Source organism: Scomber scombrus, chromosome 10, assembly GCF_963691925.1.
Source record: "Scomber scombrus chromosome 10, fScoSco1.1, whole genome shotgun sequence".
Lineage (NCBI taxonomy): Eukaryota > Metazoa > Chordata > Actinopteri > Scombriformes > Scombridae > Scomber > Scomber scombrus.
Genome location: NC_084979.1, coordinates 563,807 through 580,365, shown reverse-complemented (window position 1 = coordinate 580,365; position 16,559 = coordinate 563,807). Strand labels below are relative to the sequence as shown.

Here is a 16,559-nt window from a genome sequence, read left to right as displayed (position 1 = left end):
AGCTGCAGTGATCTGACACACTGTGTTACTTTAACCTGAAGAAGAATCAAACAACTAATAACCAGCGTCTACCACACATACACACACACGCACACACGCACACACACACGCACACACCTGCTGAAGGAGACCAGCATGCGGGACACTACAGCTCTCTGACAGCTCAGCTAAGTTAGCCACAAGCTAGCGGAGCAGCACAGCGTTGATCGTACTGAACATGGTTTAGTAGAGACACTTCCTGACTCACAGCTGCTCTCCTCCTTCACACAGCATGTGGCTCCAGCAGAGGTTGAAGGGTCTGCCGGGTCTGTTATCTAGCAGCTGGGCTCGCAGACTCCTCATCGGGCTGCTGCTCTTCCTCATCTCATCCTGGTACCTGGGAGCATGGCGCAGCTGGAGGCTCCTCAGGGGTCCGGCAGGGCCCGGGGGGGCCGCCGGACAGTGTCTGCTGGCTGAGATCCACAGGTGGAAGTCTCTGGTGGACCGAGGAGAGGGGATCTACAGCACGCCTCAGGATCAGCTTCAAACACCTTTTGTATCTGGTAACGGACATATTCTGATCGACATGGACTCTAACAAACTGTGGGTCGCGTCCTCTTCACAACCCGGATCAGCTCCGGTCCACCAGACCGAATTCTCCCCGAGAGTGGGTATCCATCTGGAGGGTACCCGGGCCGAGGCTCAGGCCTCCATGCTTTGGTTCCGTAAAGGAGCCGTGCTGTCGGTCCGCTGTGCCGCCCTGCAGTCAGTCCGGGACTGCATCACCATTAGAGAGGAGTTCATCGCTCACAGAAGCCGGACTAACGTGTATCTGCAGCGAATACACATCAACAACCCGTCAGACAGACCCGCCTCCCTGGAAGCCTCCTATGACAGCCCCCCCTTCGGGAGCAAGTTCTCCACCACTGCGGAGAAAGTGGAGGACAGGGAGGTGGCGCTGTATTCAGGCAGAGTGCCTGTGGAGAATAATCGGATGGTGCTGGTGGTGGTGGCCACCAAGAAGCTGAACAGCAGGATCCAGGTCTCTGCTAAATCAGAGTACACAGACAACATCCTGTCAGTGGTGTGGACCTCAGAGCCCATCGAGTCCTCCAAGCTGGAGGAGACCTTTAGCACTCTCCGAGATGGAGCCAAAAAGGAGCTGGGGGAGCTGCTGAGGGCCAGCGTGGATGAGCTGGTGGTAGATCACCAGCAGGCCTGGATGGACCTCTTCATTTCAGGTGAGCTGAGGTGGAAGGAGGCTCAGTCCAGATGTACTACAGATGTTCTGCAGATCCCATACACGGTGCATTATTATCACACAACTACTGTGACGGGTGACACGGGTCCTGCTCTAAGTTCACCGTCACATGTTGACATGAATGGAAACCAATGGCTGCCCAAAATGTGTGAAACAACATTCAGAAATATTAAAGTGAGATTAACTAACACTACAGCAGAGGCAGGGCTGTAAAAACTGAGATCCTGATTTTAAAAGTAGTGATGTAACAGTTCAGTTAATGCACATAATTGCAGGTCATTGCTGTAGCAAGTTAGAGAGTGAATGAAGAGTGAGCGGCGCTGGCAAGAACAAAGTGAATGAGATCAATAAAGTGTTATTTCCTGATTGTTAACCCTTGATCATTCAGACACACAGACACACAGCTCTTTATACATCTATGACAGAGAGCAGAGGTGTAATCTGGTTTAAACTGGAACATAGTTGTTGCTTGTTTGTATAGCTTGTACTCAGCATGGTCTGTAAACAGGTTGGTGTTTGCTTGCATTCTTTCAGCCTTGTCTGTGTGGTGTCTAAACACGTTGCTGTCTGAAAAATGTACATCATCTGCTAAGAGATGAATATGTCTACTTACATAACATATACAGACTCTTATTTTGGTAGGTTTCTGTTTTCCACAGGGTGACACTTTAACCAAACAGCTGTTGACAGGTGTTGTTTAGAGCTAGATCGATACATTAGCAATATAGATTAATCCATTGATTATTTTCTCTTTATGCATTAGTTGTTAAGGTTATTAAATGTTGACCCTGTTTCCCAAAGCTCAAGATGATTTCCCCAAATGTTTGTGAACCACCAAAATATATTCATCTTACTGTCAGAGTTAAGAAACAAGAAAATATTCACATTTGAGAAGCTGAAAAAATGAGTCAAAATGATTCATCAATGGTCAAAGTAGTTGGCAGTTGTAGTATTAAATAATAATAATAGTAATAATGTTGGACATGTATTACAGGACATAGTGATGAAGCTTTTTACTGGAAAACAAACAGACTTCATGCAGTGTTGTCCTTTACATCTAGATGATGAGACAATTCACTTCAAGTAAAAGAGTGGCTATTCTTTTATATGATATTTTGTTTTTGTGCTGATATCAATACAATCTTTTTTTCATACCTTTTGAGAAGTATCAACATGATTTTCTGCAAAATGCTTCTCATTTCAGAAAAGAAGGCAAAGTTCTCAAATGTAAATATCTAAACAAAAGCAGCCATACCACAACTGTGCCTAAATAAATAGTCCGAAACTGTCAAACTCACAGTTTAAATAAGTATATTAGTAAGTAAGTTTATTGATTGGACTACATTTGATGCTACCTTTCAGTAAATGACCGTTAATGTAGTGTAAAGCTGTTACAGTAGCTGACCTCTGTGAACTACAGTAGTAAAGACGTTTGATATGTGGCTGTACAGAGTGGAGGTTTGTGTTATCTGTACTAGATAGTAACTGTTCAGTGTGTTTATCGTTAAGCTTTCCTGCTCAGCATATTCTGCTCCAGGGCTGAAGTCACTGTTAACCTCAGGGGTCCTTGGGGGCTAACCTCAGGGGTCCTTGGGGGCTAACCTCAGGGGTCCTTGGGGGCCCTGGCTTCTGACGAGTTGCAGTATTTATTTTCTGACAAACCTAAACTGTACATACATCTACTGTTAATGTGAACTCTCTGCTGCAGTCACTGCAGTCTACTCCAGCACAATGCCATACATTAACATTTCATTTCATTAACATTCAGAGTCCATTTCAGAAATGACAGCAAAACACAGAAGAGAATGTTTATGTGTTATTTATGTCATTTATGTGCTTTTTATTTTGAAAGGTTAACTGCATTTGACATCTTACAGTCTCCTTCCTGTATGAGAATAACAAACTGAAGGATGCATCTTGTTTATCATGCATCCTGCAGGGGGCAGACTGAGTGAGGTAACAGTCTGAGCACAGAGTTCATCACCTCACAGTTGGTTTCAGTTATGAAATCCGGCATTGTTTGTTGCTGCTCTGCTAACGTTGGTTAGCAGCCAGGACATTAGCCTATACTGTAGATTTAGTGCCAGACTAAAAACGTACTGCTAATCTCCGCTCTGCTCACATTCACTTTCCTGCTGCCTGCTCTCTGCATTCACTCAACTACACACATTACACACTGCCCTGTTCCTCAAAGGAGCTAAGCCACTCTTATAATGACAGTATCTCTGACGTAGATACTGTGATTTGATGCACTGTTTGGTGTTGTGCCGCTGCAGAATGAATACAGAAGAAACACTGAAAGGGTTGGTAATTGTCCCCACTTATTTCACCGTTTGCTCACCACCGCTGCTGTTTATCCTGAATGTGAAACTGCATCTGCATTTATATTTTACATATAGCACCTTGTTAATGTTACAACCACTCAAAGAGCAAGATCCTTAACCCCAAATTGTTCCTGATGGCTGCACCAACGGTGTGTAAATGTATATGAATGGTTAGTTTCCTCCTGATGAGCAGGTTGGTACCCTGTGTGGTAGCTCCTGTCATCAGTGTATGAATGTGTGTGAATGGGTGAATGAGACATGTAGTGTAAAAGTGCTTTAGTGGTTGTAAGACTAGAAAAACCTCATAATTACAGTGTATTTACCATCTTCTGATCAGGGGATGACCTGCTCTGCTTCCTTAGACTGAGCAGACCTTGTGGAGAGCCACAGGTGCCCCACATGCCATCATTATTTGACCATGTGAGAAGAGCAACTTAATGATTGGTTTATATGCTAAGCTGTTAACAGTTGTGTCTATGAATGCTCCCTTTTTTCCTCCAACACACTACAAGATCAACTCACTGTGGACTCACTCATTGACTGGAAATGACACTTCCAGCTGACCTCAGACTATGTAGTGTATCTGTCGAGTTGTGAGCATGTTGTATTAAAATGGAAATAAGTGATTTACTCACAGAAGAGAACAAGTGGAAAATGCCTGTGATGTGCCAGAAAACAAAAAAAGTCATCGATCCTTGGAAATGCACTACATGCCTCACTTGAACTTCTGCTTCTGTTTCTTTGTTCATTCAGGTGTTGAAATGAGGAAGATCACCGACTCCCACACACCATCAAGCCGCACAGTGAACACCACTCTCTACTATATCCTGTCCTCCTCCACGGCTCCCCTGCTGGACCGAAGGCTGAGCGTGGAGGAGCGCACTCGTCTGGAGTCCAGCCTCAACTACGCTGACCACTGCTTCAGTGGCCACGCCACCATGCACGCAGAGAATCTGTGGCCTGAGCGAGTGAGCAGCACCGCTCAGATCTTGCAGCTGGTCACCCTGTGGACTCTGACTCTACAGAAGAGAGGTTGTAAGGTACTGGTGGCGGCCGGAGCCCACGGAGCCATGCAGGGCATGGTGCTCAGCTTCGGCGGCCTGCAGTTCACAGAGAACCACCTTCAGTTCCAGGCCGATCCAGACGTGCTGCACAACAGCTACGCTCTGAGAGGGATCCACTACAACCAGGACCTCATTAACTTGGCGGTGCTGGTGGACATGGACGGGAAACCTTTTCTTCACGTGTCGGTGAAGCAGCAGGAGAAGCCTGTGAAGCTGTACGCCTGCGAGGCCGGCTGCCTCAACGAACCTGTGGAGCTCACATCAGAGATCAAAGGTCACACTTTCCCTGTAATGGTGACCCAACCCATCACACCACTGCTCTACATCTCCACAGACCTGCGCCACCTGCAGGACCTCCGCCACACCCTGCACCTCAAGGCCATCTTGGCACACGAGGAACACATGGCCAACAGGTATCCAGGCCTGCCCTTCCTCTTCTGGTTCAGCGTGGCCTCGCTCATTACACTCTTCCACCTTTTCCTCTTCAAGCTGATATACAACGAGTACTGTGGCCCCGGTGCTAAGCCCCTCTTCAGGAGCAAGGTATAAACAGCAGTATTGAAACATAACTGGAAACCTAAAGCAGCAAACTGATCTGCTCTGTACCGTTTGACTTACTTCTGTGTGTGGTGGCAAAGATTTTCTCTCTCTCTAATGACGCTCTGTCTGTGGGTTGGTTTCTTAGTTTTGACTTTCACCTTCTTTGTGAGTGAACTTTATTTTCCCATCTCACATGGCACATGTTTGGAGGACTGGCATAACCCCCCCCCCCCCCCCCCCCCCCCCCGCACAGTAGATCATTCCACAGTTCTTGTTCTGTGTTGAAGAAGATGAGATGAGAAGTATTTCACTGCAGCTGTTGGAATGGAACATCTGATCTCAGTAGCCTTTATTTAAGAGTACAGATCTTGAAGATTTGTTTAGTGGCATCATTTCAGCACAGCACCTCTCTGTATGCACTTCATGATCATTGAGGAACGTAAAGCTTTTTGTTGATCGCAATGGGAGAAAAACAAGCACAACAGCTGTTATTTCCTTTCAAATGAGGTGTTTATTATTTGTTGTTATTGATGGTTATTTCTCGTTTGCTTACCCAGAAATCAGTTCAGCTTTGCAGTAGGGTTCACATTGTTCTGACTCAGCATTCTAAAAGTGCCATACAAGCGTTTCTGTATTCCCAAATAACGTAAACTTCACATCAGAGAAGTGTAACAGAGGTTCTCTATTTTTTAGATGTGTTTTTTTGGCTCTCCTCAAAGAAGCCATCAATTGTTGTTCATTTTCTCACAGTATAACAGTCAGTTAGGTAATCCATTAGTTCTATTATTGTTGTTCAGTAAAGTGTTGGGCTTTTCAGTTTGATCCTGCACTCAAAATAATTAAAAGATACAATGTGAGTTTTTTGCCCACAGTAACACGATGGAGGCAGTGTGTTTAGAGATATATCAATCTCTGGATACAAACACACACACACACACAATATTTGTTAGAAAATGAGTTCAGTGTTGGTTTGGCTCTGCATGAGATTTTCTGACAATAAGAATAATACAGAAAATCAGCTAAACTCTGAAATATATTATAGAAAAGAAAAATCAACTTTGCAAATGTGTTTAGAGGAAGTAAATGGATACACACCCTATCTTACACACAGTGGCACCAAGCAAGTGTCTCTGCTAGTTTAAGACTGATGCAGTTGCCATCTTCCCATTCCAGCACACACGTTTTTTTAAATAGCAAATGCACTTGTGCCCGTCTGAGTGCCGGTGGTGTGTTGGTCTTAATGAATGTGGGTGATCCTTACCTACAGTTGTTTCTACGTTTCTCCTTCAGTTCATTAAATCCCGACAGCATCTGAAGGCAGCAGCACTGATATGTTGATAAATGAAATCAGCCGTTGACACCAGGCTGCTGCAGTAGAACCACACACACACCTCACACTCATCACACTGGTCACTTATAACTCTGTAATAATTCTACTTTGTTTTCAGCAGAAGTAATTCATGTTTTATTCCTGAAACACACTGCAGTGCAAACGCTGTTGTGTAACAATAATATCTAAACTACGTGAGCATTAAAAGGAGGTCAGATAGGCTACATTAGACTGATTAAATAAGCATCATCATGTCTAATACATCATCAGAAGTTGGATGTTCCCCTACTTCAAAACTCATTCTGGTTGAGACACAAACAGATGTGTTTCCTCTGCAGAGTAGCTGCTTCTTACTACTTAGAAAATCCACATTTATAATAACAATTTGCCAAAGTTTAAGAGCTCCTGGCTTTAAAAGGGAATGGGAGAAGAAACACTATGATTGGTTCAATTCATGTTATGCCCAAAACACACCTATGATTAATTAACAGACTTAGGACAACCCCTTTGAAGCATGCGCCTGGTGCTGGACCATGCTTCTGCTGTTAAACTAACAAAAGTGGATTTGGATATACACCCTAAAGACCATGTGCTTAGAGTGTTAAAATAGGGCCGTTTTGTTTTGGTGAGAAAGACTGATGGAAGACACATCCACAGAGTACCTTAGACTTGGAGCAGCTATACTGCTGACTGCTGTGACTGGTGAGTTGAAATCTTTGAAACAGGCATTGTCCTTTTAAAATGATTCTGGAATGGACAACTTTGTTGCAACTTGAATTTCATTTGTGGAGCTCATTTGTGCTATCACTTATAATATTTCACTCATCGAGTTAATTGAAGCAATCTGGGAAAGTTGCAGCATTGTGAATAAAAGTGTGTAACAGGTGAGAGGAGCAGTCAGACATGCTGTCATCTGGTAGAAAATACAAAGGTTCATGTTAAAATAGTCCCTCAGACTGTGTGGTGTAGTTGTTGACACACAGTCAGGATCATTAACATTTAGGTGCACTCACTTTCAGTTTGACCTTTAAATAATCATCTGAATAAACTGTTAGTGTGTTGGTTGTCTGACTGCTCATTTGTCTCGACCTGAAACAAATCTTACTGTTTGTTAAAGTGAGATGATTGTAACGGATCAACCCAAAGCTAAATCATCCCGCAATGACCACGAGCCTAAATGAAAAGTCAGCATAGTGAAGGAGGTGCTGAACGTTGGCTACTTGTTTACAGATGTCCTTTAGAAAAAGAGCTTTTCACCCGTGGGACAGCATGGACTGTGTGCTCACTTTGCCAGAACTCTTCCTGCTATTCCTTTTTCTCCCTGAGTTTTGAAGATGTTTTATATTGAATCACTTAATTAAATTAACAAGAAAATCTGCGGGTTGGTGTTGGGTCTTTACTGCTGACCTGTCAAATCCCTGCTGTGCCTCAGTGGCAGGGCTCTCATACTCAGCACGTCTACACTGTTCCATTTCCTCTGAGGTTGTCGCAGTCAGTATTTCAGCAGTTGTAATCCTCCCTGTGACGTCACCAGGTTGCCAGAAAAAGTGAAGCTACTGTGAGACCAGGAACACTGCTGAATGCTGCAGAGCCATGCACACAGTCAACATGTGGTACTGGTTCTACTTGAGCCTGGGCAGCATGGGAGATCTGTATCTGAAATGAGCCCAAGCATTGGTTCTCAGTGAGTGACAGTATACACTGATAACTATTCATGTTTTAAATGCATGACTCTGCTCTTTGAAACAATATCATCTACTGTGGCGTGATACAATTCAGAGATTTGCTGGTGAGAAGATGTAAAGGCACGTAGGTTTGTCCCACAGACCAATTCTACGTATTTAAATTGATTTCTTTGTCCGACCAACTGTGCAAGACACTTAAGATCATTAGTTTAATATAATACAAGACAAATATTCACAATTGAAAAGCTCTAATTAGTAAATGTTTTGCCTTTTTGCATAATGGACAGGTTCACAATCTTTAGTCTGTCCTGAAACAACAGTCAGGTTCCCTAATGAAGATTGAAGCTGGTTTTCTTGCTGTCATCATTCCTCCTGTTCATACTGTCCATCAGTAGGTCCCTTCATAATGTTTACTGTAATGATTCCTCCTGTTCATACTGACCATCAGTAGATCTCTTCATAATGCACTGACAATGGAAGTGATGGAGGCTAAATCCACAGTCCTCCTTCTGTGTAAACATGGGTTTAAAAGTTGATCTGAAGCTCATTAAACTAGCTTCATTTAGAATGTATAATCTCACTAGAAACTCTGGACGTGTGTGATGAAGTGTTGACTCAACCTGAGTGCTTTTTTTCCCTTAAAGCTGGTGAAACTGACCAAACCGTCAACTAATCTTGCCCCAGATAAAACGGGCTTTATCTCAGTGCCTACACACCTTTTTACCATCCAAACCCCTAAACTTGCATCCGCCCTCTGCTGCATGGATGAAAGTGCAGCATGCAGGGCAGTATGGATAGACAGTTTTCACATTTCCAAAGGTGAAGTAGAAAAAAATTGTTAAACTAGTTAAAATGATTTTAAAATTTCAACTTTCATTCACCACATTCATGGCTTGGAGCTGCAGCCATCAGTTAGCTGAGCACGGCTCAGTTAGATGCTTTTAGATTTGCTAGAAGATAGTTTGAAGCTCTTGTGTGTAGATTTTTAAAAAATGTGATTCTAGCATCTTTCAGATTATTCTGATGGACTAGCTAAACAAGACAATTGACTGCTGGTGCTGTTGATGTTGTTTTCAGTCCTTTTATTGTGAAGTTTCAGTTTGCTTGAAACAATACTAGTTTGTATTGAGCAGCATCCAGCGATGTCTAAAGGCAGTTTATATAGTGTCACACACTGAGAGGAGAGTTCAAACACCTGCTGTCATAGAGGAACGACACATGTTGAATCATACAAATGGAGAGTGATGGACAACTAACACTTTCACAAATCACATTATGAGTGAAAAAAGATTGTAGGTTGTAGATTTTGTAAAGTTATCAAAAATCTTATGTACCACCCTCTATTTGTGCCATCTGAAAGGGGGATTGGATGTGTTCCTGGGTGGTGGTGAAAAAATGAATTTCTTTTCATTTATTCTTCCAAAATATATTTCCTCACTTGGTGGTGGTGGTGGTGGTGGTGGGAGCGCCATCTAATGGCTGAAGTACATCAGGCATGTAGGCAGGGCCGTGCAGGTTTCTGTTGGGTGTGTTGCCAGGTGATAATACAGTTGGTTATGTAGGGTTAGGCTATATTAACTGGTACTGACTTAATGAACTAGATCATTTTAACTGCAGTATCATGGATAAACATTAATTTGATTGATTTATTATAATGAGCGATGAAAAATTCAGATCAGGTGACTGAGCTGAAACACTTTTACAGTAACTTATTCAGGTTTTCCTTTCTTTGATCCAGTACCAACATGTGTGATGTTGAAGTGTTTTTTTCCCCTCTTTCCATCTTGTAACATATACTCTGAGCTTTTCTTCTTCCTGTCAGCCATATCATATACTGTTCGTTTTCACTAACCCTTCCCAGTAAAACAACCTTGTAATTCTTCTCTCTGCAGGAGTGAACTAAAGTGGAGTGTCTGGGAGCAGCTGCTCAGTCAGCCGTGTTTTTAAAAAGGGAAATCAAGATTTATAACAACCTGGGTTTTATCTTCATATACCTGACTGTTTGTTCCATCAGTTCTACCATTGTACAAATGAATGAATGAGATCTGAGAATGTGGCAGCATTGTTGAAAAATATCTGGCAGGAAGACACACAAGCAGTCAGATGATCAGACACCATGTAATCAAGGTTACCGTACTAATTTAGATCATTTGGACGTTCCTAGGTCACATCCTTTTGTTCCTTTTTTGTTGTTGTTGTGTGTAATGTTATAATTCATAATTAATTCATCCATAATTAATGAGAAGAATTACAAAAATAACACCCAAATTGTACAAATCTGTACTTTTTTGAATCACTAGTTAAACTGCTTTGCTCTCTAGCATGCAACACATTCAAATATGATGCACTTTTGGCCACACCCTAATAGAGGCAGTGTGTTTCTACTCAGTGCTATTATGTCCAACACACAGTAAAAATGATCAACCAGAGTTAGGAGTTAAGTCAGGCTTTATGTCTGTGTGTGAGGCCAAGCTTAGCATAAAGATGGGACACAGGGGGAAGCTACTGTGTAAAAAGTACAAGTCTGTCTTTTGTTCACTTTGATGGTCTCATTGACACTGTGTGCTAGATCTCATTAGTGGCTGCAGGTCAATAAATGACCTCAATCTTGGGCTACAACTCAATTATTTTTGTTATCAATTAACATCTTAAAATTTTTCTGTATTAATCAGTTTAGTTGTTTGGTTTATAAAAATGTCCACAACCCAAAATCCATATTCAGTTGACTGTCAAAGAGGACTAAAGAAACCTGGAATAAATATATAGTAGGCAAATCATTGATTGACTAATTGTTGCAGCACTAATTAAATGCAAAACACCATGTCAATGTCATAGGACAGCTTTTGAGTTGTTGGATGTCTTTCTTGTCAGCTGTTGATGGAGTTAGGACAGCTTCCTGCTTCCAGTCGTTGTGTAAACACACATTCTGGACTTCACATCTGTAACTCTAACATTTCAGTCACTGAGTGGTTCCTGAAATGTGCTCACACTTACACAGACAGACCCTATTAGGGTGTGGCCAAGAGTGCATCATATTTAAATGTGTTATCTGCTAGAGGGCAAAGCAGTTTAACTAGTGAAAAAAAGTGATAACGCAGCAGGTATTTAACCCTTGGCAGCCCATTGAAAACAACTGCTGTGACATCACAGATTTGGGTGGCAGCAGGAGTGTGACATGCTTCAAAGTTGTAAACCGTAATATAACACATGCTTATTTTCTACATGTATTTGTAAGATATACTTGTTGGTGCACCTTTTAAAACACAAGTTGTACTCTATAAAAATGCTTTTAGTAAACTGATCACTCTGCACACACCCAATCTGAACTCAAGTTCATTTCTATAGAACCAGTCATTCTATGTGTAGATTCATATTAGCTCTTCTCCTTGCCTCTCAGAATGAAAACACAGTGATTCTGACTGAAAAAGATGAAATGATTATGCAACACATTTTCAAAGGTACAAGTACAAATAATGTGTTCAAAACTCTGGAATGTCTGACTGGTCAGCTTTTCTTTTTTTCTTTTTTTCTTTTAATTGAAGGGTTTTTTGGGCTTGCTTTACTTGATGTGAACTACTGAGTGTGCCTTAATGAAGAAATTAATTTATTGAGCTCTTGGCAATAGCCATTATCAGATTGAAATGTACTGAATGGTTTGTGATCCTGTAAAATTGGAAAAAAAACAGCAACTTTGTCTTAAGCTGGGGCGAATAAATCACTGAATTATTGTGTAAACATTTGAAAATATGCAGTCTGACCATTTTTCCAATATATTTTTTGGTTTAGAGTAACAATTTGAGGAAATGTTATTAAGTGTATGGAGTCTGGGATGTACCACTGTAATTATTAGACTTTACAAATGTTATTATAACCAATTAAAATAATCAATTTAAAGCTACACTATTGAATATTTTTTATAATAACAGTAGATTAAAAGACTGTGTGTAATATGAAAACAGTCATGCATTGCAACAAACCCAAAGAATTAGCAGCAGCTCTGCAGTTCTCTGCTCTATAGAGCTTTTTAGCCTCTTTCAGCGCGTTTTGGTTTTAAAGCCCCCAACTTTACTGTTTTGGTTCAGTCTCACATTTCTCATCAATCTCATCTTTCTGGTTTCCAGGATGGAAAAATACAGTAAAACAGTTGGTTGTGATCACAAATGATCTTCAGTAGTTAACTAAATTAATCTAATGGTTTTATTTTTAAAACAAATTTTTTTTTTTTTAAACAAAATTTAAATCTTTGAAGCACAAAAATGTTCCAGTAACAGAAACAGTGTCTACCACTAACCATCACCAACCATGACACAGATACTTCCCAGGATGCATTCTATCTCTTGTGAAGATTTGTTCATCTATGAACCAATCACTTTGTATATTTCAACTGCCACGAAAGAAAGCACTTTCCAAAATGACATACTGTAAACAAATGACACCTTTGCACAAAACAGGATTGTAAAGCAGATTATAAACAGTGTTTGTCGTGTTGACCAGTGAATCACAGCCAGGTCAGTGCACAAACTGAACAACATTTTGGAGTACAGCTGCTCAAAGATATGAATGTATATAGAGTGAAATGGGTGTCTCAGTTTTGGAACTTTTTTTTTTTTCCTTCAAAAAATAGAATATATTTTTGAATACAACTTTTCCAACATCAGTGGTAAAAAACCAGTCCATCATCACTGGATAAAAATGGGCACCTCAGCTTGAAGTTTCTACTGACAACAGTGACATTCACTTTACTTTGGCAAAAGTGTATTGACATGACAAACTATCCACAGTTATCTCACTTGTCTGAATTCTACTTGTGTCAACATGTCACCATAGGCACTTATGTTCTGTGTGCACACATTCTACCTGATCAATTCTATTTATGCTGCAGCGTGAGTATGACACAACTCCTGTTGTGCATTCATTTCAACTCACTTTTTTGGATAAGGAGTTGTACCTGTGTGGTCTATTATTATCACAATACGTTACAAGTCACCTAAGCTGACACTGAGTGAATGAAACTGACATAATGAAGTAACCTTCTAATAAAACGTAGCGCAACACCTCAACAGACTATTCACACGTGACTGAATCAACATACTACACTGTGTAGGTGTTGGTGTGTCATGTGTGGCACTTGTACAGAGACACGGAAACACACAAGTAGAATTCAGTCTCAGGAAATGATGTTTTATGCTGCATGAGGTTTGTTGAGGCAGTGTGTTTCTACTCAGTGCTATTATGTCCAACACACAGTAAACATGATCAATCTTTGTTCTGAGGGCAATGGTTCTTCAAATGTATATTATTGTTTTAAAGTAACAATCAACCATCAATTCAAGGCGGCATTTTCTGATAACTTTGACATTTAGGGAAAAAAGCTTGTGTTGTGTGTTACCAGAGTTAGGAGTTAAGTCAGGCTTTATCTCTGTGTGTGAGGCCAAGCTTAGCATAAAGATGGGACACAGGGGGAAGCTACTGTGTAAAAAGTACAAGTCTGTCTTTTGTTCACTTTGATGGTCTCATTGACACTGTGTGCTAGATCTCATTAGTGGCTGCAGGTCAATAAATGACCTCAATCTTGGGCTACAACTCAATTATTTTTGTTATCAATTAACATCTTAAGATTTTTCTGTATTAATCAGTTTAGTTGTTTGGTTTATAAAAATGTCCACAACCCAAAATCCATATTCAGTTGACTGTCAAAGAGGACTAAAGAAACCTGGAATAAATATATAGTAGGCCAATCATTGATTGACTAATTGTTGCAGCACTAATTAAATGCAAAACACCATGTCAATGTCATAGGACAGCTTTTGAGTTGTTGGATGTCTTTCTTGTCAGCTGTTGATGGAGTTAGGACAGCTTCCTGCTTCCAGTCGTTGTGTAAACACACATTCTGGACTTCACATCTGTAACTCTAACATTTCAGTCACTGAGTGGCTCCTGATATTTGCTCACACTTACACAGACAGACCCTATTAGGGTGTGGCCAAGAGTGCATCATATTTAAACGTGTTATCTGCTAGAGGGCAAAGCAGTTTAACTAGTGAAAAAAAGTGATAACGCAGCAGGTATTTAACCCTTGGCAGCCCATTGAAAACAACTGCTGTGACATCACAGATTTGGGTGGCAGCAGGAGTGTGACATGCTTCAAAGTTGTAAACCGTAATATAACACATGCTTATTTTCTACATGTATTTGTAAGATATACTTGTTGGTGCACCTTTTAAAACACACATTGTACTCTATAAAAATGCTTTTAGTAAACTGATCACTCTGCACACACCCAATCTGAACTCAAGTTCATTTCTATAGAACCAGTCATTCTATGTGTAGATTCATATTAGCTCTTCTCCTTGCCTCTCAGAATGAAAACACAGTGATTAGTCTGACTGAAAAAGATGAAATGATTATGCAACACATTTTCAAAGGTACAAGTACAAATAATGTGTTCAAAACTCTGGAATGTCTGACTGGTCAGCTTTTCTTTTTTTCTTTTTTTTTTTAATTGAAGGGTTTTTTGGGCTTGCTTTACTTGATGTGAACTACTGAGTGTGCCTTAATGAAGAAATTAATTTATTGAGCTCTTGGCAATAGCCATTATCAGATTGAAATGTACTGAATGGTTTGTGATCCTGTAAAATTGGAAAAAAAACAGCAACTTTGTCTTAAGCTGGGGCGAATAAATCACTGAATTATTGTGTAAACATTTGAAAATATGCAGTCTGACCATTTTTCCAATATATTTTTTGGTTTAGAGTAACAATTTGAGGAAATGTTATTAAGTGTATGGAGTCTGGGATGTACCACTGTAATTATTAGACTTTACAAATGTTATTATAACCAATTAAAATAATCAATTTAAAGCTACACTATTGAATATTTTTTATAATAACAGTAGATTAAAAGACTGTGTGTAATATGAAAACAGTCATGCATTGCAACAAACCCAAAGAATTAGCAGCAGCTCTGCAGTTCTCTGCTCTATAGAGCTTTTTAGCCTCTTTCAGCGCGTTTTGGTTTTAAAGCCCCAGAATTTACTGTTTTGGTTCAGTCTCACATTTCTCATCAATCTCATCTTTCTGGTTTCCAGGATGGAAAAATACAGTAAAACAGTTGGTTGTGATCACAAATGATCTTCAGTAGTTAACTATATTAATCTAATGGTTTTATTTAAAAAAAAAAAAAATTTTTAAAATGTAAATCTTTGAAGCACAAAAATGTTCCAGTAACAGAAACAGTGTCTACCACTAACCATCACCAACCATGACACAGATGCTTCCCAGGATGCATTCTATCTCTTGTGAAGATTTGTTCATCTATGAACCAATCACTTTGTGTATTTCAACTGCCACGAAAGAAAGCACTTTCCAAAATGACATACTGTAAACAAATGACACCTTTGCACAAAACAGGATTGTAAAGCAGATTATAAACAGTGTTTGTTGTGTTGACCAGTGAATCACAGCCAGGTCAGTGCACAAACTGAACAACATTTTGGAGTACAGCTGCTCAAAGATATGAATGTATATAGAGTGAAATGGGTGTCTCAGTTTTGGAACTTTTTTTTTTTTTTTCCTTCAAAAAATAGAATATATTTTTGAATACAACTTTTCCAACATCAGTGGTAAAAAAAACCAGTCCATCATCACTGGATAAAAATGGGCACCTCAGCTTGAAGTTTCTACTGACAACAGTGACATTCACTTTACTTTGGCAAAAGTGTATTGACATGACAAACTATCCACAGTTATCTCGCTTGTCTGAATTCTACTTGTGTCAACATGTCACCATAGGCACTTATGTTCTGTGTGCACACATTCTACCTGATCAATTCTATTTATGCTGCAGCGTAAGTATGACACAACTCCTGTTGTGCATTCATTTCAACTCACTTTTTTGTATAAGGAGTTGTACCTGTGTGGTCTATTATTATCACAATACATTACAAGTCACCTAAGCTGACACTGAGTGAATGAAACTGACATAATGAAGTAACCTTCTAATAAAACGTAGCGCAACACCTCAACAGACTATTCACACGTGACTGAATCAACATACTACACTGTGTAGGTGTTGGTGTGTCATGTGTGGCACTTGTACAGAGACACGGAAACACACAAGTAAAATTCAGTCTCAGGAAATGATGTTTTATGCTGCATGAGGTTTGTTGAGGCAGTGTGTTTCTACTCAGTGCTATCATGTCCAACACACAGTAAACATGATCAATCTTTGTTCTGAGGGCAATGGTTCTTCAAATGTATATTATTGTTTTAAAGTAACAATCAACCATCAACTCAAGGCAGCATTTTCTGATAACTTTGACATTTAGGGAAAAAAGCTTGTCTAATTGTTTGCAGCACTAATTAAATGTAAAACACC

The 16,559-nt window shown here is 40.2% G+C and overlaps 1 protein-coding gene across 1 annotated transcript; it reads left to right on the top strand.

The window, feature by feature from the left end:
• kiaa2013 (KIAA2013 ortholog) lies at nt 1–12,081 on the top strand. Its single transcript, XM_062427908.1, has 3 exons — nt 1–1,220; nt 4,318–5,171; nt 10,076–12,081. Exons 1-3 carry the CDS (start codon nt 272–274, stop codon nt 10,079–10,081), a joined length of 1,809 nt encoding a protein of 602 aa, XP_062283892.1. The 5' UTR covers nt 1–271; the 3' UTR covers nt 10,082–12,081.
• Nucleotides 12,082–16,559: the final 4,478 nt, after the last annotated feature.